Source organism: Azolla caroliniana, unplaced genomic scaffold, assembly GCF_043228905.1.
Source record: "Azolla caroliniana isolate FFs.n. ecotype wild unplaced genomic scaffold, voAzoCaro1.0.p SCAF_3, whole genome shotgun sequence".
Taxonomy (NCBI): domain Eukaryota; kingdom Viridiplantae; phylum Streptophyta; class Polypodiopsida; order Salviniales; family Salviniaceae; genus Azolla; species Azolla caroliniana.
In genome coordinates, this window is record NW_028230438.1 from 22597650 (window position 1) to 22622372 (window position 24723).

The 24723-nt window shown below is 37.4% G+C and overlaps 1 protein-coding gene and 1 long non-coding RNA gene across 2 annotated transcripts; both read left to right on the forward strand.

The window, feature by feature from the left end:
• Positions 1-10598: 10598 nt before the first annotated feature.
• Positions 10599-21770, forward strand: LOC147866654 (zinc finger CCCH domain-containing protein 63-like). The gene is made up of 6 exons (XM_087317106.1): positions 10599-11271; positions 13230-13391; positions 14553-14626; positions 14975-15094; positions 15437-15718; positions 20633-21770. The coding sequence occupies exons 1-6, from the start codon at positions 11094-11096 to the stop codon at positions 20963-20965; spliced, it is 1149 nt and encodes a 382-aa protein (XP_087173232.1). The 5' UTR covers positions 10599-11093; the 3' UTR covers positions 20966-21770.
• LOC147866655 (uncharacterized) lies at positions 17895-19741 on the forward strand. The gene is made up of 2 exons (XR_015529515.1): positions 17895-19183; positions 19238-19741. It is a non-coding gene; the product is annotated as an uncharacterized LOC147866655 (long non-coding RNA).
• Positions 21771-24723: the final 2953 nt, after the last annotated feature.

Genomic DNA, 24723 nt, shown 5'->3' on the forward strand with positions numbered 1-24723 from the left:
AAGTCCTTCGCCAAAGACTCAACAGAAGACGCTTATGTAGTACAAGGTTCGACAGACCGATCGAACATACGAGGAAGAGATTCCTCACGACCGCCGAACAATCAGCGAAGACGGAGCCAGTCACGGGATAACCGAACCTGCAACTACTGCAAGAAACCCGGACACATCAAAGCCGACTGCCGCGCACTCAAGAACAAGAACAACAAGAAGAGTGGCCGGCATGAGGAGGTCAACTACGTCAGCTTCTCAGCTGATGTGCTACCAGACGACCCGAATATACTATCAATCGAAAATCCAGTCGGATCAGAAGTTCTACTCACGACTGAAGAGTCGAGCACATGGCTCTTAGATTCGGGCGCGTCGTTTCACGTGACTCCTCATCGATCACAATTTCGGCAATATACAATCCGTCACTCCGACTCAGTTCGAGTCGGTAACTCGCAACACTGCGACATCATCGGAATCGGCACAGTAGAGCTCAACCTTGCAGGTGGCTCAACACTTGTACTCCACAATGTCTGACATGTACCCGAGCTCTCAAGGCCATTGATCTCAGTCGGACAACTAGATGAAGACGGCATTCGTGCCGGTTTTTCTTCGGGAGGGTGGACACTCCACAGGGGGAACCTCCTGCTTGCTAGAGGACCTAAGATACACTCATTGTATCCGCTACATGTTACGCTCAGAGAGGGTAACCTGTTTTTGGTGGATATTCCTGTGTCATCACTATGGCACCGAAGATTAGGACACCTCAGCAAGGCCGGCATCACGCACCTATCCAGAGCCGGGTACATCCCCAAACTCTCCTTCTCCGACCATCAATTCTGCGAGCATTGCCAGTATGGCAAACAAGTAGCCGCATCACACCCGACATCAGCACCAAAAGAAACGAGACCTCTCGATTTAGTCCATTCGGACGTCTGTGGCCCAATGCCGCATCAGTCTCTAGGCGGTGCCTCTTACTTCGTCAGTTTTATTGACGATTCGACTCGAAAGGTGTGGGCTTATCCGATTCGCACCAAAGATCGTGTCTTCTCGATCTTCTCAGATTGGCTCGCTATGGTAGAAAATCAAACCGACCGAAAGCTGAAATGCCTTCGGACAGACAATGGGGGAGAGTTCAAATCCGATGAATTCGTCAAATTCTGCCGACAACGCGGCATCCGACGTGAATTTACGGCACCACACAGTCCGGAGCAAAACGGGATTGCAGAACGAATGAATCGGACGATCCAAGAAAGGATAGTTTCCATGCTCCAACACTCCGGACTGTCGGATGGCTTCTGGGCAGAGGCTCTACTCACGGCAGTACACATAATCAATATGTCGCCAAGTAGACCTCTAGGACTTCAAATTCCTCAGGAACTATGGATCGGCAGTAAGCCGAATTACGACAAGCTGAGGATCTTCGGATGCGAGGCGTACGCCCTTATTCCGAAAGATGATCGCCGAAAACTTGCACCTCGGTCCAGGAAATGCATTTTCCTTGGATATGGATCAGACGGCGAAATGGGATACCGACTCTGGGACCCCGAACGCAGACAAATCGTCCGAAGTTCGGACGTTGTGTTCAACGAGTCGGCTATGAACCCATCAGTCGAAAAACCAATCGAAGTCCGAAGGGTAACATTCTCCGATGTGCCGACCCTTCAAGAAGGCCCCGCTCTCAACACACGGTCAGCTTCACGGGCAGCTGAACCTTATACTACCGACTCGGACAACTCTGACTCGGCACAGCCGAATGATTCGGTTTCGGACCATCCGACCTCGATACCCGATGCGAACAGCCCAATCCTACTTCGACGATCCGAGAGACTGTCGCAACCTCCGGAGAGATATTCTCCTGGAATTTTCTTCACCGACGCCGGCGAACCGACGTCTTACGAAGAAGCATCGACATCTGTCGATTCAGCCACCTGGCATCTGGCGATGGAGTCGGAAATGCACTCCATTCGGGCGAACAAGACTTGGGATCTGGTCGAATTACCTAGGAACCGACGTGCTCTTCCTTGCAAGTGGGTTTATCGACTAAAAGAGACGTCAGATTCGACCACCCCAAAGTACAAGGCCAGATTAGTTGCGAAGGGCTTCCGACAAGAATATGGCGTCGACTTCGACGAGATTTTTTCACCAGTGGTGAAAATGACAACCCTTCGTCTTCTGCTCGGCGTCGTGGCAGCCGACAACTTGGAGCTGATTCAGCTAGATGTAAAAACAGCCTTCCTCCATGGTGATCTCGAGGAGGAAATTTATATGGAGCAGCCAAAAGGCTTCGTGGCAACTGGCCAAGAACATCTAGTCTGCCGACTCAGGAAGAGTCTATACGGCCTCAAACAGGCACCGCGACAATGGTACAAGAAGTTCGACGACTTCATCCAATCGATCGGCTTCTCAAAAAGCGATGAGGACCATTGTCTCTTCACCAACACAGCTCAAGATGGATCACCCATCTTCCTCATCATTTACGTGGACGACATGCTGATCTCTGGACGCCACGCGGGCGAACTTGCCGATCTCGTTCGGCAACTGCGGTTGAAGTTTGCCATGAAGGACCTCGGTCCGGCACGACACATCCTTGGCATGAAGATTAGTCGGCATCGCAATACACGACATCTTTTTTTGTCTCAGACCAACTATATCGGACGTGTCTTGGAACGCTTCAACATGCAATCAGCCAAATCTGCTTCAACCCCACTCCCTATGAATCTTCGGCTCTCTCAGCGAGACTGCCCGACATCCGGTTCGGAGGGGGAAGATATGAAGTCGGTACCGTATGCACCGGCAGTCGGCTCCCTTATGTACCTGATGGTCGCGACACGGCCTGACATCTCTCATGCCGTAGGAGTCGTTAGCAGATTTATGCACAATCCTGGCCGATCGCATTGGAACGCAGTCAAGCATGTGTTCAGATATCTGGCTGGCACAAAAGATCACGGCATTCTTTTCTGTCCGAACCGAACCTCAGGCGTAGTCGGTTACACCGACTCGGACTTCGCCGGCTGTATAGACAGTCGGAAATCAACAACCGGATACTGCTTCAAATTCGGCAATGGAGCAATCTCGTGGAAGTCGAAACTTCAGGAGTGCACAGCGACCTCAACGACCGAAGCAGAATATGTAGCTGCGTCCGACGCAGCAAAAGAAGCTTTGTGGCTCGGTCGGCTGGCGCACACGTTTCGACAAGTCGAACATGACTCGGCTCCAGTTGTCTACAGCGACAGTCAAGGTGCTGTTGCCTTGTCGAAAAATCCGGTTCACCACAACGCCTCCAAACATATCGACGTTCGATATCACTTCGTTCGGGACTGCGTCATTTCAGGGAAAATCGGTCTAGAGAAAATATCCACAACCGACAATGTCGCAGATGGAATGACCAAGTGTCTTTCGGCAGACCGTTTTCGGTCTCTTCGGCATCAGATGGGCGTAACGACAAACCAGTCCGGTTAGAGCCGGACACAGAGCAGGATGGTTCCCGACAACCGACATCAGTTCCTTAATGATCGGCTTCAACTGTTCCGACCCGACCAGTTCGGTCTTCTGCCTTCGGACCCTGCCGACTCGAACAAAGCTGATATGTCCGAGAACCTAAGTCTATACCTGTAACCTTAGATAACCCATGTATACGCCCATTACGGGGGAGTGTCGAATACCTGTGTATAATGGACGTATTCACACCATCCCGTTTTGGCCATTTATGTAATTAGCATAAAGGGTAGTTGCCCTAAGTCGGTCACTATATATAGTGACCTTGTAACCTCTTTGTGAGGTTGGTTGTTGTATTGTTGCTTTATGAAATAAGAAACTCTTTTGTCTCTCTCTCTCTCTCTCTCTCTCTCTCTCTCTCTCTCTCTCTCTCTGTGTGCAACGACCTACAGTCTGTCATACACAGGAAATAAACAGGAATCGAGTGCTTCAAGATCTTCCGCACAGACGACATTGCTTCCAACACCCTTTTTCTCCAAGTGTCTTATATGTGCCCAACCTTCTCGTGAAATAGCCATGACGATGGCACCCATGTAGACTAAAAGCCATCATTTCTTTGCTCTCAAATTGATATTGCAAATAGGGTAGGTGTAATACGCACAACATCAACAACCAAAACTATGTTTAGTTTTAATCAATTAGTGGTGGGATAGTTGGAACACAATTATCATAGGAACTAGGACAATTCCATAAGCATCTACGACACACGTGATTATGTGATGGTGTGGGAGTTTTAGGTGGTGTGCTATATAAAGGGAACTAGTTAACCCCGAGATGTTATTGAGAATCAATTAGTGAGGTGAAGCTGTCTTCGTCGTGTTTGTTATTCAACTACCAAGGTATAACATAAGGTAGTATTTCAGGGTATGGGACATTGATGGTATTTTATGTTCGTCTCATGTCCTTCTATTCAGAATGGCCGATGTAGTTGAGCACCCTTAATTTGTTCTTTTATTTGAATTCTCATTATTTCGTTGATCATTAATTCAACTCACAATAGTAGATCATAGTTAAATGTCGTTGAGTTTAATTGTTCATGGGCTTATCAATGGATTTTTGCCTTAGTTCGCTTTTCGGCTTTGAGAGAGTAAAAGTGAATGTAAAAGTGAATGTCAAATGATGGGGGCATTATTATAATCTATAACCATACAAAAGGACAAATAGTTTGGGGGAACTTCAAGAACATGTGATCTTCTTCATGTGCATCCCAACCATAACCAACAGGTGTTAGCCTACTTGTAAACTTTATAATGCGTATGCAATATGTCGTGAATTCTCCTCAAAATGTAGCATTGTGTAGGATTCTAACATTCTTTTATGTGACCTCATGATCTTTATATGTACATTATTGTAACATTCCACTACACACAAACTAGTAGGTATGCTTCAAGGATCCATAGAGGACGAGCATGCATAGCTCCAGGGACACTATAAATATAGAAGAAAAAATGTTGTCATGCCATTTAGGTTCAACTTCAATCTTTGGTTAATTCACTCATGGACTCTTGTTATCGTTCTCATTAGATGCTTGAAGTCTCTTTAGAGGTCGGTTGGTGTGAATAAAGGGTTGTGATGAGTCTCTTTAGAGGTAATTATTCACACCAAGCATGAATAATACGAGAACAAGAGGATAACACAATACATTTGCCCAAGTCACGGTTAGTACTAGTAGAACATGATTAACATTCCCACTTGATGGATCTGCAAATTATTTACTCCCAAGCGACATTGACCTAGTGGAGGGGTAAGGAACACTTCCACTCTCTTGGAGGTTACATAGGTTAATATGCACACTAATCTATATATACTTGTGCACTTTAGAGATTGACGGTGGAATATTTTAAGTGATTGACAATGGAATAATTATAAAGTTATGAGGTTTGAAATATTGTATTGTAAAGTTATCCTCACCATCATACTCCTAAAAAGCAAAGCTAAAGGAGAAGATCAAAGCACAACAACCAAGCAAATTATGTGATTGTTAGACCATGCAAAGGGAGTGACTTGGGAGTTCCATAATTCAAACCCACACAAACCTACTTCTCTTAAAAGTCAAACATTTATAGAGATTATGCAACAACCACTAATTGGTGAAGGATTGTATAATGATGAAGTGTGAAATCTATTATTCATATATTTTTGAGTTAATGAGTTTAGGCCATTTTGAAATGTGTGGAGTTTAAAAGGGAGTTTCCTTTGTAGTTGATCTCGAGTACATTGACACAAAACCGATTGGCTCTTTAAAGAGTGACCTTACCTAGAAATGACCCCAACATTGCATCGAAAGCACCATTATTGTTATGTATCAAGTCATGTGTTCCAAGAGTAGATTGACTATCATGTGGTCATCATGAGCAAGGTCCAAGTGCTCCACGAGCAGTAAATTACATGTCTAGAAAATGTAGTATTGAGTACTGGATGTGAGGTGTTACCTTTATTCCTTGGCCCTAAATGAATGTTTCCTTTCACTAGCTTCCATCACCAATCCTAAGGGAGACTTCTTGCCCTCGAACATGTACCTTATAATACCCTCTCAACCCCCTTCCATCAACCAAATCCTAGGCAATCTTGTCATTTGCAAATATATCAATTGTAAAATATTATATGTATTGTCTACAATTGGGTAAACATGTTATGTAAAGAAAGAGTTTTGCTTTGAGAAAAGATAAACGAGGAGAGGAAGTAATCTTATAAAGGTATAACATATATATAAACAAGGAGGAATCAGGATCGACTCTCGAGGAATCATGATCACAAAAGATGTATGATTGATATTTAAAGTGTGGGATAATTGTTCTTTTCAAAGTACTTATGCTCTTTGAGTTCCAAGGAAGTAAGAATGTCAATTGAGACTTCTTGTACAATGTGCTTGGTAATAACATTTTCATTGCAAGGAATTGCTTGGTAATGGAGCCCCAAAAGTAAATAAGGTTATGCGTAGACATGGTAAAAAGGTTTTCTTGTGTGTCAACAATATTCTCAATAGAAAAATTAGTCATTAGTTTCCAGAAACTTCTATCATGAAAGCATGGCATGCCAATAAAATGTATGTTATGATTATGGGTATTTCTAATTATTTCTTCTTGATTTTCTCGTTTTCTTCACAAATTTCCCTTTGTGCAACAACTACCTAATTATTCTCTATATTATTCCAAATTCATCTCATTTCCGTTATGGGTCTTCTTTTGTCTAGTTTAGTAATAGTCGTTGTAAAAAGGAATACATTGAAACAAACGAAGGCTCTATTGCTTAGCTATATATATATATATACGAGTATGGGACTGCGAAACTTGGTAAATATTTGAATATATATTATTCAAAAAAGTTGCTTTTAGGTATATGACCAATGTATTCCAACCATAGTATGAACCATACGTACCATACGTGCATTCACGTTAGCGAATGATTGAACCATTCGCGTAAGAAAAACACCCTCAAATAATGATAAATACCATACTTTTGGATTATCTATTTATTATGAGGTAAATAATCCTAAAAAATGGAAAAAAAACAAATAAAAAGAATTTAAAAAATGGGAATAAAACAAAACAAAAAACTCAAGAATGTTTGAATAACATTCACATTCGTTTTCCAACTTAGGAAAACGAATGTTATGCTAGACGAACACGAATTTTACGTACTTTGGTTCCAACTTTACACCACATATTATTTTACATAAAATATGGATCCTACCATTTAAAACCATTATTTGTGAATTCGCATGGATTATTGTCCGAGGTTTGGGAATGTGTGAGTGGATAAATAACTACTTTTAATCTAGGTCAAATGATGGAGAAACGTCTCTTTCGAGAAGCTTAATTAGGCATTATTTCTAAAATTAGGTCTACGTAGGTGATTGTATACGAGCCAACCTTCCGGTATCTCTTGCTCGAAGTAAGTATAATACATGCCTCACTTGTTGCATGACTATTTGGGGTATAATAATCTATGCAAGACACAAAAACTTCACAATTACAAAACCTACGTTGAGGAAGGCACGTGTGCGCCTAAAGAGACGTGCAAAATCAACAACCTCAATACTAACTTCAATATATAGGTGCATATCATGATATCTGGTTAGTGCACTCAATTTCTACGAAGGAGGTGAAGTGGGCACACACTTTGACAGGTATACCACTTTGATGCAATAAATTATTTCTTATATTTGTAAATCTACTTTCATTGGATGCATCTCCACGCGAGGTGTTTATTACGTTTGAAATCGCTAGAACAAATCAAGGCATTGTATAACATCCTTGCATTGTGAACACAAAAGGCAAAGGCAAACAATATGTGATTTGTTTGTTTCCATATTTAATGAACATGGTTATTAACATGATACATAACATGCATCGACATGCTTTTGGGAAAATATGGAGAATGTCGGTAGCAAATGTGTTATGCATTCATATAGCATAATTGAATAGGTAATCATCTCACAAGGCAAGCACAAATTTTGGTTATGGAAAAGTGGGACTCTCATTATGATGTCCACAATAACTTATATGGTGGACAATCATTTGTCTATGATTCAAATACAATGTCAATGGATTAGGCAAAAGGTGGGTAAAATCTTACCACCATAAGAAAAGGCATTTAGGTGTAAAAGGGCAAAAAGATCCTTAATATTTCAAGCATGATTTTCCAAAATATGACCCCCACTTGTACAAGTATGTGAATGTCGTATACCCAATATTGTTTCCAATTGTGTGTGTGTGTGTGTGTTATAATTTATATTTAAGAGAGCATAAGATTACAATATTTCAAGAAGTAAACCGAAGTGACAAATAATGTTATTAATTAGTGTGTGTTTGTGGCATATACACATGCTCGTGTTAGTTGAAAGGCAACACCAACAAACTATGATATCACATGCATCACATTATTACAATGTAGTCATGATTATCTTGTTTAAAACTATTTTTTTTAGTCTCGATGGACAAGTAATTCCTTTACTCAAATCTATAGAATGCTCAATCTTTGTCCTCCCAAGGATGTTAAAATGTCATAAGCACCTTTGGTTTTTTCTCTCTTGGTTGTCTTTCCCATCATTTAGTTCAAAGCTACCATGTTACCCAACTTCCATCCATCTTCTATCATATAATGCCTGTTTGCAATTTGATTGCTACACATGTCAATGACTCTCCTCTTTATATATCAAAATTTACGAGCTTTCTACCTATGGTTATTTTCACACTAACTCTAATTGAGGAGGTGTCACTTTTAAGTATATTTTCCATAGAAAGGTGTCATTATTTACCATATCAGGGTATAAACATGGTGTAAAACAATACTATCTCCCACATCTCTTTAACACATTTATGCTTTTTCCCTCCTCTTTTCGTGACCAATCATCAAAACAAAAGTTTACGTTTATTCCACCCATAAGGTTTTTCTACCAAGGGTACCCCATCAATATTGCAAATGATGGGATTGAAGGTACACAAACACATGTTTTTTTCCTTAGTCTACCTACCATGAATGGATCTTCTAAACTAGAAGAGTTCTTATTCGAGAAAGACATTTTATTCCTTCCCCAAGCAAGTGTAGTGTGAATGTGGACGTAAAAAGTTTATTATTTGTAGAGTTTATGAGTCATGACCATGAATTTCTAAAGGTTCTACCAACCTTAAATAATTGTTTTTATCATTTCAATAAGGTAAAGTATAATATATATTGGAATTAAGTGATATCAAACGCAATATGTGTTGTGATGTCTATTGTGCAAGGGTTTCCTATTGTTTTTTTTCAAAATAAGTGTGCTATGATTCCTGGCTACCTAGAAAGATTGTATAGGAAAAAAAACATACGACAAATTTGCCTTCAAAGAAACATAGTAAAGAAGCCTAGTTTGGTGCCCATTATTACAAGATACCCGTGATTATCTCGTTTACTACTAAATCCTTACTACCTTACGTGTGTATTGATATGTACTTCCATGTCTATAATACCATTGTTTATTGTGGCATATAAAATGCCTATGTTAGTTGAAAAACAATAGAATTGATGATAGTATGCGAAAGAGATGAGTAATTCGATAAGCATCGGAGGGAGATCTGGCCGTTCCTCAAGTACTTTCTAGGTGCGAATGAATCCATGGCATGTGTCCAAACCTTCACATGTGGAACCTAGTCAAAAGATCAATAATCTTGGGCCACATCGATCGAGGCTATTCACATACATTTTCTCCCTTGCTTCCTAAACCATAGAAAAGGAATCAACAATAGAACTGATTTAAAAATCATAACAATATGGGTAATAAATTCCTCCCCCGAAAACAAATGAATTTTAATTATTAAAATGAATAAGTAAAATAGATGTGACGCCCGTTTTCATGATTAAATTTGATAAATGCTAGCCTTACATGATAGACACGTGAAAATTTTATTTTCCACGTGTCATATTTGGATTAGGCACAAATCCCTTCATTGTCTCCTGAGGAAAGACATTTTTGCGAAACCACCTTGTGATGATAAGTGGTATTGCAAACCTTTGGAAGGCGGTTTTGAAGAAATTGAATTTACTTACTCAATTTTGCCTAAAAACAAAAACAAATTGATGAGAAACCAGGAGAGCTAGAAATTAAAGAACTTACGGAAATTATGTATGTATATGAAATAGGATTCACAAAACAGGCTTTTATCCATTTTAATTTAACTTTAAAAAATCAAATATTAAGAAATAAAAAATGTGTCTTACTCATAATTAAAAAAAGGAGTTAGATAATGATTACAATTATTGTGATAAATTAATAGTTTATTTTTAAATACTTTCGATTAATCTGCTAATGAGTCTTCTTTTATTTAGTTCTCAAAATGATCTTTGACACTATGTATTCAAATAGAAAAAATAATTTAACTAATTCATAGTTAATATTGATTATTAGTTTAAATAATTAAAAGTTGAGTAAGAAAAGAGCAATTTTTTTACTAGGAAATAAATTTTGAAAAATAAATAAAATGGCGATAATAATTTATTGATATGGGAAAGGTTGAACGTAGATATTTGATTAAATAATTAATATACATAATAAAGTTTTTAATTTTATTAATTGTTTTTTTTTTTTACCCCGAGCTCCTTCTCCTTCTCCGAAAGGCGTCTTTTTGAGAGACAGAGGAGAGTGCTCTCTCTCTCTCTCTCTCTCTCTCTCTCACAGCAGAGCTCGCTTTTCCGCCATAGCCAGAAACAAGCAAAACCAAGGAAAGAAGCTTCTCCTTCTCCGACATTCTATATCTTCATTTCATCTTCGAACTTCCAGTAGATTCGTTCGTCATCTCCTTTTTTCTATCTTCCCTAATTTTGATTTCTTCGATCTTCCGTAGATTCGTTTCTTCATCGATCTTTCATAGCTTATTTCTTCTTCCTCTTCTTTTTCGATCTTCCATCGCTTCATTCTTCATCTTCGATCTTTCGTAGGTTATTCTTCATTCTTCGATCTATTTTCATCTCTATTCTTCTTCTTCATTCTCCACTTTTCTTCGATCTTCTATGATTCCATTCTTCTTCACACTTCTATTTTGATATTCTTCGTCGATCTTCGATAGCTCCACTCTTCTTTTTCTTTATCCTCTTAATTGTGCTGAGATCATCGATCGACTCTTCCATGTCTCATGGAATATATGAGCTCTCCTTATTCTGCCCTTGATTCTTCCTCAATCTCCGCAGAATGGATTCATCAGCAGAATCAGCAGAATTATCCACTGAATCAACAGAGTTATCAAGAGAATCCTCATCAGAATCAACAGATTATGCAGATGATTCCTGTTCCTGCAGAGATTGGATTAGAAGGTGAGAAATTAAAACCCTAAGATAAGTCATCTCTGTCGATCTTTCATCTCAATGTATTTGGTAATTTGATGTGCAGAATTTCTGTAAATTTGATGTTTTTGAATGTAATTGGTTAACTTTTCTAATTGTTCAACTTTTTATTCTTGTAATGCGATTGATTTGTTCCACAAGTTACCAGTAAATATGATGTTTTTGATTAATGATCGTCTGACAGTTGATGTATTTAATGACATACTTTATTATTTTCAACCACTTTCCATGTATGTTGAGTCGGATTGACGTCTTCAATTACTATTTGTGTGTACTTTGATGTATTTGACAAACTATTTATATTCAATATAGTATTTGACTGTCCTAACTTGACATATTTGATACACTGTTTGTGAGTAATTCGATGTATTTGATCATCTATTTGTAATTTCCAAATCTTTTTCAGTATTTTAATATATCTGCCCAACTATTTGCCTGTAATTTGATGTGCCTGACCACTTGTCTATAATTTGATGTTATTTTATCAACTATTTATCTGTGAGAAATACTCACGTAAAGAATGACTTGATTTCAATTGTCCAATTCCTTAATCTCAATGCTTTTCTCCTTTATCTCATCAATGAAAGCCATTCAATTGGATCCATTTGAAATTTGGAGCCTTCAATGGATTGATTCGAAGTTTTTTTTAAAACTTCAATGTTTCAATGAACTTAATGGAACAATTCCTTCCAAATTTCAAACCTTTTCATTTTTATTATTTTTGAGGAATTTCCTTTGAAACTTTGAAGATCTTTTTGTTTTAACGGATGCTCATTGTTGTCAAATCTTCAATGGATTGTTCGGAAGGAGTAAATATCCTTTGTAAGAACTGGTAATCTATAGTTTGAGAAGCCTAGTTTGAATAGTTTCATGCAAATCCTAGTTGCCTTCGTTAGAACTTAACGCTGGTAGATGGGTAGTCTATCGTTTTGAGGAGCCAAGTTTGAACAGTTTTACGCAAAGCTTATATTTGAGAACCCTAGTTTGAATAGTTTTATGTAAAGCTTATATTTGAAGCAGTCTATTGTTTTGAATAATTATGAAAAGCCTATTTTTGAGGAAGAAATTATTCTGGTAGCATTGTATTGAGAGGCCTAGTTTTGAATAGTTTTAATCTAAAGCCTACGTTCAAAGATGAAGTTAGTAGATCTCTTCTTAATAAGTACATGATATTTTTGTCAAATTTGTCGACCTCTATTTCTAATTAATATTTTTTCTGATTTCTTTTATTGTGATTATACCCAATAACAATGCATTTTGTTAAATTTGTCGATATCTTTTTCTAATTAAGAGTTTCTTTGACGTTTTTATTGTGATTATACTTATAACTTCTATCTCTCTTTCACTCTCTGCCTTGTACGTTAATTCATAATGCATAATACATTTGACGGTGAATCACATTATGCATTTGAAGTTTCTACGAATCAGTTTGAAAGATTCCTTTAAGGTTTCCATGGATTGTTTTGGAGGAATATCCCTTGATTTGGTTTGTGCACATTGTGCTGGTTAAACATTCGACGGATTGTTTTGAAAGAATATAATAAATTCATTCAGTTGAATGTGTTCTCATTGTGTTCAAAATTTCAGTAGAGTGTTCGAAAGGAGGATTCCTTTTGTTAAAGGTGGTTAAAAGCTTCAATGGATTCATTCTGAAAGAACATTCTTTTTGTTAAAAGGTGGTTAAAAGCTTCAATGGATTCATTCGAAAAGAACATTCTTTCATTAGATGTGTATACCCTCAATGGTCTAGATTGAAGGGAATTATATTCATTTTGTTTGACATGTTCTCATGGTGGTTAAATCTTTAATTGATTGTTTTGAATAGCATTCCTCATGATGCATGTGTTCTCATTGGGGTTAGTTAGACCTTGAATGGATTGTTTTAAAGAAGCATTTTTGTTTGAGTGTTAAAATTTGTGAATCTTCAGAAGCAATGTGGGGGATGTCACTTGGGCAACCACTCGAAGGAATGGATGCTCAATATTATCCCAATCAGTATCCTGAACGTCCTGATGAGCCGGATTGCTCTTATTACATGCGAACAGGAGTATGCGGTTTTGGGGCTAATTGTAAATTTAACCATCCACCCAGTCGTAGATTTGTAAGTGCTTTCTTCCAATTTTCTTGAAATGGTTATGTTTGAAGAATGTGATGAATTTGTGCTTTTTTCAAATTTGATTGATATGACATAATTTGTTTTGCTTTTAATGATGCACAATATAAGGAAAACTTATTGTGGGCCTTTATATTTAGGGATATGTCCATATGATTCTACCTATTTTAACATGGTGCATACTTCTTCGTAATGCTGACAATAAGGAATCTGATATGCTGGCTATACACACAGGTTTATTGTGGGCCTTTATATTTAGGGATATGTCCATATGATTCTACCTATTTTAACATGGTGCATACTTCTTCGTAATGCTGACAATAAGGAATCTGATATGCTGGCTATACACACAGGTTTATTGTGGGCCTTTATATTTAGGGATATGTCCATATTATTCTACCTATTTTAACATGGTGCATACTTCTCCGTAATGCTGGCAATAAGGAATCTGATATGCTGGCTATAGGCTGTTGTATTTTATGTTGTAGTGCTCTTGTCATTATGGCTAGTTTTAATAGTGTATGCTGACAAATGCCCGTTTTAATGTGTACTAAAAGGAAATGAGATTCTTAGCCTTGCATTACGGTGAAGTTATGCTTCATCGGCTTCATTATTTAGGGATGCGTTCAAAAAATTTAGCTAGTTTAACATGGTGTATGCTTGTTTCCATTGCTCTCGATACGGAAATTTGATATGCTGGGTATGCATGGATATTTTATGCCGTGATGATTTTGGCTAGGAATTTTAACATTGTATATATTAACCCTTATCTGTAATGATAATTATAAGGAATTTCAATATGGTTAGATACGTTATGTCAAAAGATTGCTTCAGATTCAGGTACGGGCATTGAAATAATGTCAACGTTCCAACATGTTGGATATTAACCCTTGTTTAATGTCATATTCACCGGAAGACAATCAAATGGATTATGCAGAAGCTCTTTACTTTTGAGTTGAGTATGGGCGCCAACATGGTTGTCAATGTGCCTGTAATACTTTGTGATATGTTAAATTGTGATTGTTGGTAGTTTTAACATGGTGCATATTAATCCTTGCTTAAAAAAATCTCTGAATACAGTGTTTCCATGGAACTTGGTAATTAAAATCATGTGTTTCTGCATACATTGAGTGACAAGTGGGAACTTTCCAGTTCACAAATCGGGGTGTTGGTGGTGAATATCCAGAGAGACATGGACAACCAGAATGTCAAGTAAGTAGTTTTTCATTAGAACTAGTGTTCATGTTCCATACTCAATCTATAGAATCCAACAATTATGTTAACATTGTTAAAAAAACCTAAATATTATATGTGCATATATAATCTTAATTAGGATTCAAGCAATACTAGTAAGGCTAGGGTTGGGCTCAATAGCACGTGGATGGATGGGTTTGTGCATGCAGAGTTTGGATAGCTATCGTGTGGAGCATATGCCTATTAGCCGTTTAATGTTAGCTGTGCATGTCTTTTTTACCGACTCCTGTTGTGTAACAATAATTAGAAATGGATATAAAATTTCTTATACTTGTTATTTTCCAAATTACTATCTTATACATGCAGTACTATCTGAAAACTGGTAATTGCAAGTTTGGACCATCGTGTAAATTTCATCATCCACGTGAAAAAGCTGGAACTGCTGGGCGAGCTCAACTCAATGCTCTCAATCTACCTTTGCGTCCGGTAAAAACTATGGAAGATTATGAATGATATGATTTAAAATATTGTTTGCGGTAGAAATGTTTTCTGGCGTTTTATCAAAAGCAAAGAATAGCTCAATAAAAAACTCTAGACTAAATGAAGCCTAAAATAACAAATCCTTCTATTTGAGGAATTCACAAATCATAATTTACCAACCCATTTCTGGTTTTCAAAAGCTATAAAAACCTAAATATAACCCTTATTGTGCTTCTATAATTAAACAAGTCTGAGAGGCAATTCCATGCTTTTCGTTTCTGGATTATACATTCCAAACAATACTTACAGCGATTTGTTTTTGGGGTTTGTGGGCTTCTGTTGGATCAGGGCGAGAAGGATTGTGCATACTATATGAGAACAGGAGGGTGCAAATATGGAGTAACATGCAAATTCCATCACCCACCTCCAATGTTGTCTATTCAAGGCTCAGCCCTGATGTTTCCTGGATCATCCGCAAACTCTTCGCAAATTCCTCACCAAACGTATCCCAGCCTCTCGGGTTGGTCAATCCATAGGTCCCCCTATTTGCCCTCTCCTGGTCCCTCGGATTTCACGCCAATTCTTATTCCTTCTCCCCAGGTCCCTATACCCTCATGGAATCCTTATTCTGTAAGTCAAAACTCTCTCTCTCTCTCTCTCTCTCTCTCACCCTTCTCTCTCTCTGCAAACTCTCACATCGGTGTTTGGGGTCATTCCTGAAATGGTCTATTTTAACCTGTTCAAAAGGACAAAATGAAATATGACACCAAAAAGAGAAAGTGTAGAATGTTTTTAATGCAAAGACGGGCGCGTTGGGGTTTGTAAAATATAAAGGGGAGTAGGTTACAATTTCCTAATTATATTCTTTCTAATCCCTTATTCAGAAAGTTTGATTCTCTAGTTCTAAATGCAGCATAATATATTCTTTCTATCGTTCAGCTTGAAGTGTGAAAAATTAGATATTGTTTAGAATCCTTCTTGCGTGAGTCCAAATATGATGTTCTTAATGCTTCATACGTCAGGACATAGAAATACAGAATTGAACTTAGTGGATGAGGATAAGATATTTGTTTCTGATCCTTATCCACCAAGTTTAACTCTGTATTCTAATGTCCTGATATATGAAACCTAGCATAATATGTCCTGTTTAATCTTACATCTGAATATGATATATACCTAGCATAATATGTCCTATTTAATCTTACATCTGAACATTATATATACCTAGCATAATATGTCCTATCTGAACATGATATATCGCCTGCATTCAAGACATAATTGAATACGGATTGGACACACTAACTAATAGCTTCAAATTATGCATTGTATGCAAGTTTCCAAAGTCAACTATTTATAGTGTACTATATCTTATTATTTACATAAGTATATTCGTCTGATCTATTATGTTTTTGCTGTTATGTATTATAGATTACTTATCTACTTAAAATTCAATCATACAATTCATAGAGAACAGCATTAATATATGTGTGCTTGAGTGGCCCAATTAATTTGTGGGTGGATGTATGAAGCCTATATCTATTGGATAAGTGGCATGATCCAATATAGATTCACGTAATAATTCTTTGTAATCTGGATAGTGTTTACTCTTTCTTTCTTAGTTCTGCATGCACAATTATATTTCTTGAATTAAAAAAAAAAAAGCTGGGATATGGACTGCCAAAAACGAATGCAACTATTTGCATATTTCTCAATAAAGATTAGCCTTGGAATACTAAAGTGTTTTAACTTTAGAATGTTTAGTATTAGCTATGACATATGCTCAACTGTACAATATTTAGTTTTATGATAGTGTATGTTTGTCTCCACAATGCTTAGTATTAGCTATAAACTAATACTGTACATCAACTTTATCATGTTTTGTATTAACAATGAGCTACTAATTGTTCAGATTTATAATGTTAGTACTTCTGTTATGGTAGTGTTTGATCTTTGACCTCGATTTTTAAAATGTTTGTAAATATCACCTAGATTAAAATTATTAGTCTTGGGGATATGTACTAGCATTCATAGAATATTATGATCGTACTGTTCCTGTCATACGGACAAGGATTGAAATGTCTTTCAATGCCTATTGGAGCGCTCGCCCAGGGCTTGGTAGCTGGCTGCACTGCATCTCCTGCTGCAGAGACCTGAAATTGCATGCATCTCCCTAGAATGGAATGCTCTTCAACACACAATGCAATACTGAACGATCTCAATAGCCAATTGTGAGTGTTTCTTTATAGCTTGCATTTTGGAGAGAGTCTCTTTAAAGCTCAAATCTAATATTAATGGGAAAGGAATCTATGGAGGATTTCGGAGCCAATTGTGAGTGTTTCTTTAAAGCTTGCATTGTGGGCATAGATGATTCTTCATGGGTGGGATCTACGTGGCCAGTTCCTCCAACAGTCGCAACTGCCTGCACATCCATGCAGTTCCAAAACCCATCCTTACATTACATGTCTAGCTCGCTGTTGGGGTTTTTGAACATGCCTCAATTACTGCCACATCTGGTGAGCCACCCTGAACTTTTCTGAGCAGTTGGCTAGATAAAGCCTTCTGTATTATGAACCCTTCAGTTTCCCACATCCGGATTTCCATACCATTGTTGGACAGCTGCAATAGTTTGTGAACGTAAGGATGGCTGTAAGCGGACATGTCCTCCTGGATTCACAACCATGCAGTTCCTAAACCCATCCTTACATTACATGTCTAGCTCACTGTTGGGGTTTTTCAACATGTCTCAATTACTGCCACATCTGGTGAGCCAGCCTGAACTTCTCTGAGCAGATGGCTAGATAAAGCCTTCTGTATTATGAACCCTTCAGTTTCCCACATCCGGATTTCATTACCATTGTTGGACAGTTGCAATAGTTCGTGAGTGTAAGAATGGCTGGATGCGAACATGTCCTCCCAGATTAGATTGAGCTCTGATCCATCCTGTTCGTATGTTGGAGTGATATACTGCCTGTTATAGGACTTGTGTGGCCATTTTGAAGTACTAGAGTTCTTCCGGTACTTCTCAGACCAAGGCACCATCGTTTTGATCCTCCTTTGTGAGGGTAAGATGGGGGAAGTTCATGTTCCACTTACACCATAAAATTTTTGTTCTTAAATAGAAGTTCATAGATCCTGATTGGGCCTGTATCGTGCTATCGCCTTGATATTCTTCCAGGATTGCTATCCCTCCTGCTCAATGGCTCCAACTTCCTCTATTGAGCGTTGGTGCTATATTTTAAAAGTTGGTATAAAATTTTGCGTATTCATCCCACTGCTTTGGAAATTGTCATTGCACCACCTCCTTTACCTGAAGATCTTCCTTCAGGCATTGAAAGTTGAAGTCCCAATGCCATATCCTAACTTTTAGATCCAGGATTCCATCTTCCTCTCTCGAGTGCCTTTGCTAGGTCTTGTAGTGATTTTGTGCCTCCGTTGCGCTATGCTATATACCTCTTGTTCTTCTTCAGCTGATTGTAGGCGGATTCAAAATCTGGAAGGCTAGTATTTCTTGCTTTCGCCTCTTCTTGGCCTCTTGTGGTGCCTTAATTTGTAACTCCCACTCAACCAATGCACACTCTAGCTTGCGAATGATTGATCTCCTTAAGTAGGTTGGTAGTTTCTCCAAGATCACGCCCCTTCCTGAGCTTTTGAGATGTCTTCAGTGGGAAATTCAAGGAGGATGTTGGAAGTGGGATGAGATGATAGCCCGTGGACTTTCTAAGGCCAGTTCCTTCAAATGCCACAAATGCCTTTTCTCTATTTGAGTAGTCACCACACCCTTCCTTTTATACATAATAACATGTCCGAAAAGGGACTAAAAAAATCCATATTTGGAACTCACTTGATACAATGACGTGTTTCACCTAGAGACCATGAAGACAGTCTGTGACAATTGTTTCTCTCTCCTCACCAATTCTTTTATCGTATCATGAATGTTGAGTGACCTTGAGAAAGTCTTTTGATAAATAAAAATATCATACTGTGTGTCTTATCTTTATTCCTCCTCGTCCTCCTAGCTGTCCTTATGAAATTATGGGTAATGGTTATCTGACAAAGGACTTAAAAAGAATAATATCTTGTGACATAGCAGAGAAGGTCTATTCTCCTACACTCATTTTGGTCACTGGAAATGGCAATATACCCAGTCAGCTCCCCATTAAAAGAAAAATGAAATTCTATGGGTGCCGAGGCTTATGTTTGCATAGTGTTCTTATTTGAAATAGCCCTTAGAAACACATCTAGTATGTTGAGAGCTCAAATATAGCCTTTGCATCCATCTTTGAGAGTTCAAGTCTAGTCTCCTACACTCACCTTGGTCACTGGAAATTGCAATATACTCAGTCAGCTCCCATTAAAAGAAAAATGAAAGTCTATGGGAGTCGAGGTTCATCTTTGCATAATGTTTTTATTCGAAATATCCTGTAGAAACACATGAGAATGAGCGAAAGAATCAGTAAGAAAAATTAGGAGAGAAAAACAAGCAGAAACACATTAGAGGGAGAACCAATAAGATAAATTAATGATACGTTGTGTATATTTGACAAGAACTATAAGAGAGAAAAGTGAGCACTATGCTATAAGTATTGACAAAGGACTAAATATCATGTTTGGGTATGTTTTAATTGAGATGCCAAATATGATCCACGGAACTCAGAAACAATGAAAAGCTTGATATATCTATAAGGAATGGAATCCTGTCATCTTATTCTCTATAGTAGTCTATATTCATGGTTGTGATAGCATTCTTATGCTAACTCTTGCTAGTTTTCTAGAAGACATTACAACTTGAATGTGTTGTAAATGAAAATGGCAAACTGTGACTTTATGATATACTTCTAGACCCCCTTTTCTAGTGTAAAAACATTGTTTACAAATACAATTCACGTTTCACAGATCATAAAAATCATTTATAGACACATTCAGTTATCATATTTTCATCTTCGAAGTTCTTTATTCCCATGCTTCCAAATTCCAATAACTTTCAAATAGATGGCAATAAGCTAAGAGCATTTACAATAAATCTACAAGTATTTGTGTCCTCCATAGACAGGTTGATTAGAATAGGGGAGAACATTCAGCAATAACCTATGAGCATATAGAAGAACTAAAAATATTATGTGTGACTGCTGAAAAGGAATTTGATTAGAATGCAGGGTGAAAAATTATCAGTAAGACTAACTGTACAAGAACAAATATCATGTGATGTTGAAAGAATGGATTGATGAGAATTGGTGGGTAAGATATTACTCCTGGAACAAATGATCGTTTCTAGTTTTCCAGCTTTTTATACTATGAACGCTAGAATGCCCCAAAGTTTTCAGTAGCTTAGTACATTGCAGGGATATTCTAGTCATTGTCCAACACTTAGCGGTATACCTTCTGGTAAATACTTGAGAAACTCTGGGTATTTTTCTTGGTTTTTGTATACTTTTTAATCTAGGTTTTTATAAAACGATAAATCTTTTTTAAAACAGGCAATGCTAAAAAGTCATTCTTTGGGCTATGTCTCATGATTGGATAGGTTTTTGTTGTGATGTAAAACAGGGAGGGCATGGCATCTTTTACAATCGGTTTGGCCATTCCAAATATGACCACTCTTTGAATCCAAATGTATCAACTGCTTCTTATAGTATTACTCCAGCAATGCATTCTGTAAATGCCCCAATGATGCCTCAGTATTATTCAAGTTCCGTAGAGGAACGCCCAAACTCAGACTCCGGTAATGGCAGTGATGGCGATGATGACCTGTCGCATCCTTTGACTTCCACAAACACCGAAGGTCAAGATTCTTCGAGCAAGATAATGGAAGATGGAGCTCGGACATTGTCATCATCAAGCAGTGGACCATTCCCAGATATACAGCAAGGATCGAACTAAAAATTGGCATCAATTGAGAACAAGTCTGTGGAATCCAATTCAAAACAATGATAAATGGAATGAATATATTGTCTAAAAACAGAAAAAATATGTTTGTTTTCCTTCACAAGGCTGCAGGAAAAACAAAACAAGAAGCCAGCTCTTTTGTGCATTTTTTCTCCTTTACTGAGAGCTTTCAAAGCAAAGAAAGCTTTTTTGTGCAAACTGTCTCCTTCACTAAGCTTTCAGAGCAAAGGAGCTCTTTTTGTTCAATTTGGGTCATGTTGATAAGTGGGTCGCCATCGAAAGGATTAATGGGGTGCTACTGGTTATGATTGACTAATGTATATTTAACCAAATGCTTTTCGTTACTTCTTCAAACTCATAAACAAAAGGCAAAATCCAACTCTTTTGGGTTCTTAAGCAAAAGAAAATCTTACGAGCCTATGGGAAAGTGTTTACTAGTGGGTCAAGTTACATCAACTTTACTATTTGTTAACAAAAGCTATGAAAGGCATAGCTTTCAAGGTCTTCATTTAATGTAAGGGGAAACAAAAGGAGTTGAAATGAAAAGCTTGGAACATTACAAGCAATCAAACTTGGGAATAAAAAGGGAGATTTCTTGCTGGTTTTTGAGTTTTGATAAATAAAGACTTCTCTAGCTTGTATCTTCAAAAGCTACTGTTGTCTCTATTTGAAACCATGTTGACTCTTCATATTTGGAAGATTTGCCTCACAACTAACTAGTTATGGCATAGCATTCAAAGAGTAGATTTTGGATATGTAATATGAGATGAAAAATTCCCCGAAAGTTCATATTGACGTATTGGAATATTGCAAGATTGTAGCATTTGTACACTTTAGTGCAAGAATATTCCCCAAAAGCATCTCCTAGAAGAACAACATTCTTATGGAGGCAATCAACTTTTCCAAAGCATCCATAGATAGATATAGCAAATAAAATAGTCACAGTAATTCCATTACATGTACAACCTAAACATTTAAAGAAAATGACACGTTCCTTTAGAGACTATAAATTGCTGAAATTTTCGTAGTCACCATTTTCACAAAAACAATAATGTGACTAATTTGAAGATCATTTAGATGCGTGCGAACATAATCACGAAGTTTAGTGTACATGGGTTGTAATTATGTATGTATAGCTGACACAAACGTGCGTAGGTATAGTCATGTTACCTGGATAATGTTGTTAGAAAAGAGTTAGTTGGGAGTTGTAGAGTCAGGGTCACGAAGTTTAGTGTACATGGGTTGTAATTATGTATGTATAGCTGACACAAACGTGCGTCGGTATAGTCATGTTACCTGGATAATGTTGTTAGAAAAGAGTTAGTTGGGAGTTGTAGAGTCAGGGTAAAATAGTGTTTAATTCAATTTTGCTTGAGTTAAGGATCAGTTGAGTTTTTTTGCTGTTTTTGGTTGATAGTTTTGGAGTTGTTTCTCCAAGTTGTATATGTTGATCCCATTGTGGATTTGGATAAACTTTGTTGTATTCTATTTGCTAACTAATGCGAAGTAGTGGTTTTTTGGTAAAAAAAAATCACGAAGTTTAGAGGAGGTCAATCCTCACGATCTCCTCAAAAAATGAACTTCATGTAAATGAGGCATAGAAATATTGTTTTTCCATGCACAAATGGATCTCTACAAACTTTATAACATTGAGGTTTACCTTGATACATGGTCTTTAGGGCACTATCCTTGGGTCAATCCATGATGAGCTATGAATTGCTCTTAGTGCTACTTTCTTTTTTCTTTATTGTTGGATCAAACGCATGAATATAATTGCATGAGATGCTTATTGACTTATTTCTAGCATGGGTGTTTTATATCCATTTAGTACTTATTAGTTTTCAAGATTAATTTGAGGCTAATAAATTCATAACCTTCGAAAAATTCCTATATTTAGGCTAGACACATTTCAATACAAAAATGTATTTTGGCGACCCAAATAAAGAAGTTGGGAATGACCCAAGCATTGTAAAAAGTGAGTTGGGGTCTTTTGACCAACTCATTCAAATGTGATGAACACACAATTAACCAACATAATCCCTCCATGATCTTTTAATGACTCGTCTTGTAAGCATGTATACCATGCAATATCCATTTCATCATGCAAGTTCAAACAAGGTTTATGGTACAATGTAGATATTTGACGGGTCATAGAAGTCATCGTAGAAAAGTGGTTGTAACTATGTCTCTGTTGAGTAAAAGACAATGCCAATATTCTTACAAATTACATTAGTGTATGCCGAGCATTAGAATACAAGGATATATTCCATTGCACATTGTGTGTGTGTTTTGTAATTGCCTTTAGCCTACATTATATAATGTCTACATTGATGGATTTGCTTAATGGCATGTAGAAACTCAGATACTTTTATATCTTGTATACGATGGTTGTCCCGTGTTACTATCCCATTATCCATAAATGTGGAGTATCTCAATAAGTTAGTTGCAATTACATACAACCTAGACATGGATGACATTACTACTTTGATATAGAACTTCCATTATCCATAAATGTGGAGTATCTCAATAAGTTAGTTGCAATTACATACAACCTAGACATGGATGCCATTACTACTTTGATATAGAATTTCCATTATCCATAAATGTGGAGTATCTCAATAAGCTAGTTGCAATTACAACCTAGACATGGATGTCATTACTACTTTGATATAGACCTCGAACAATATTAAATTTGAACTACATGCTAAAAGCATAGGGTAAAAGATTGTATGAATTTATCCATCATATAAGAGACCTTCATCCCCTCAATTTCATCTACCTAAATTTTTGTTGACACATTCTTAAGACGTGAGGTTGCTCTAGTCGATCGAGGATTAGGTTGATATCAAAGTGGAGGGAAATTATTGTGATGGTTGTAGTGTGTTGTGAAGTCACCTTTTCCTTCCCCCATCCTCTTTGGTATGCGTCTTTCTTGGTTGGTAGTTCTAAGTTCCAAGGCAAAAGCTTGCCTCCATTGGACTTTAATTGTACTCAATAATCTCTCACATTAAGTAATGGAGATCTATCTTAAAGCTCAATGTGTGTGTGTGTGTGTGTGTGTGTGTGTGTGTGTGTGTGTGTGTGTGTGAGAGAGAGAGAGAGAGAGAGAGAGAGAAGAAAAATAGAGACATGGCCAATAGAAAAAGACTTGCCCCTCCTAAAAATATGTAGGCTCGGGCTAAGGGTCAAGAAAAATGTACATGGAAACATATTACTTCTTAACACATTTGACTTTAAATTTAGCCCTAACAAGCATAAATTATCGCTACACTTATAATGCATTTTTACTGTGAATATACCGTATATGTATATGTTAATTTCTCTTTATAAATTTTGTTTGAGGCATGCATTTAACAAATTGGTCAATCTATTGACTTCTTTTTTGAGAAGATACCATGTTTGAATGGATGGGCAATTTATTTTTCTATTTCCATTCCATTGCAACTTATAAGATCAAATTACATGTTGATCAAGAATGTTTTCAAGGGCCTTTGATTGGTGGAGATAAAGTCAAATCCTCTGAATAACTAAATAATGATAAAACCCATTGCATCGCCAAAATAGTTGGTTGTGAAGCAAAATCATTGACACTACAATATCATTTCATGTCCATTAGTTTCAATGTTAGTAAAATCTAATTGTAACAATTTTCATTGAGCTGAATTGATGGGAGGCATATGGGAGAAGATCCTCAATATCTAATCCCTTGTATTTCATGATTGACACTATGTAGCATTTTGAATATGTATGAT

Coding starts and splice junctions, on each gene's coding strand:
- LOC147866654 (XM_087317106.1), top strand. CDS start 11,094: ATGGAATATATGAGCTCTCCTTATTCTGCCCTTGATTCTTCCTCAATC. Junction 11,272..13,229: donor TGCAGAGATTGGATTAGAAG/GTGAGAAATTAA, acceptor GTGAATCTTCAG/AAGCAATGTGGGGGATGTCA. Junction 13,392..14,552: donor TAAATTTAACCATCCACCCA/GTCGTAGATTTG, acceptor TTGAGTGACAAG/TGGGAACTTTCCAGTTCACA.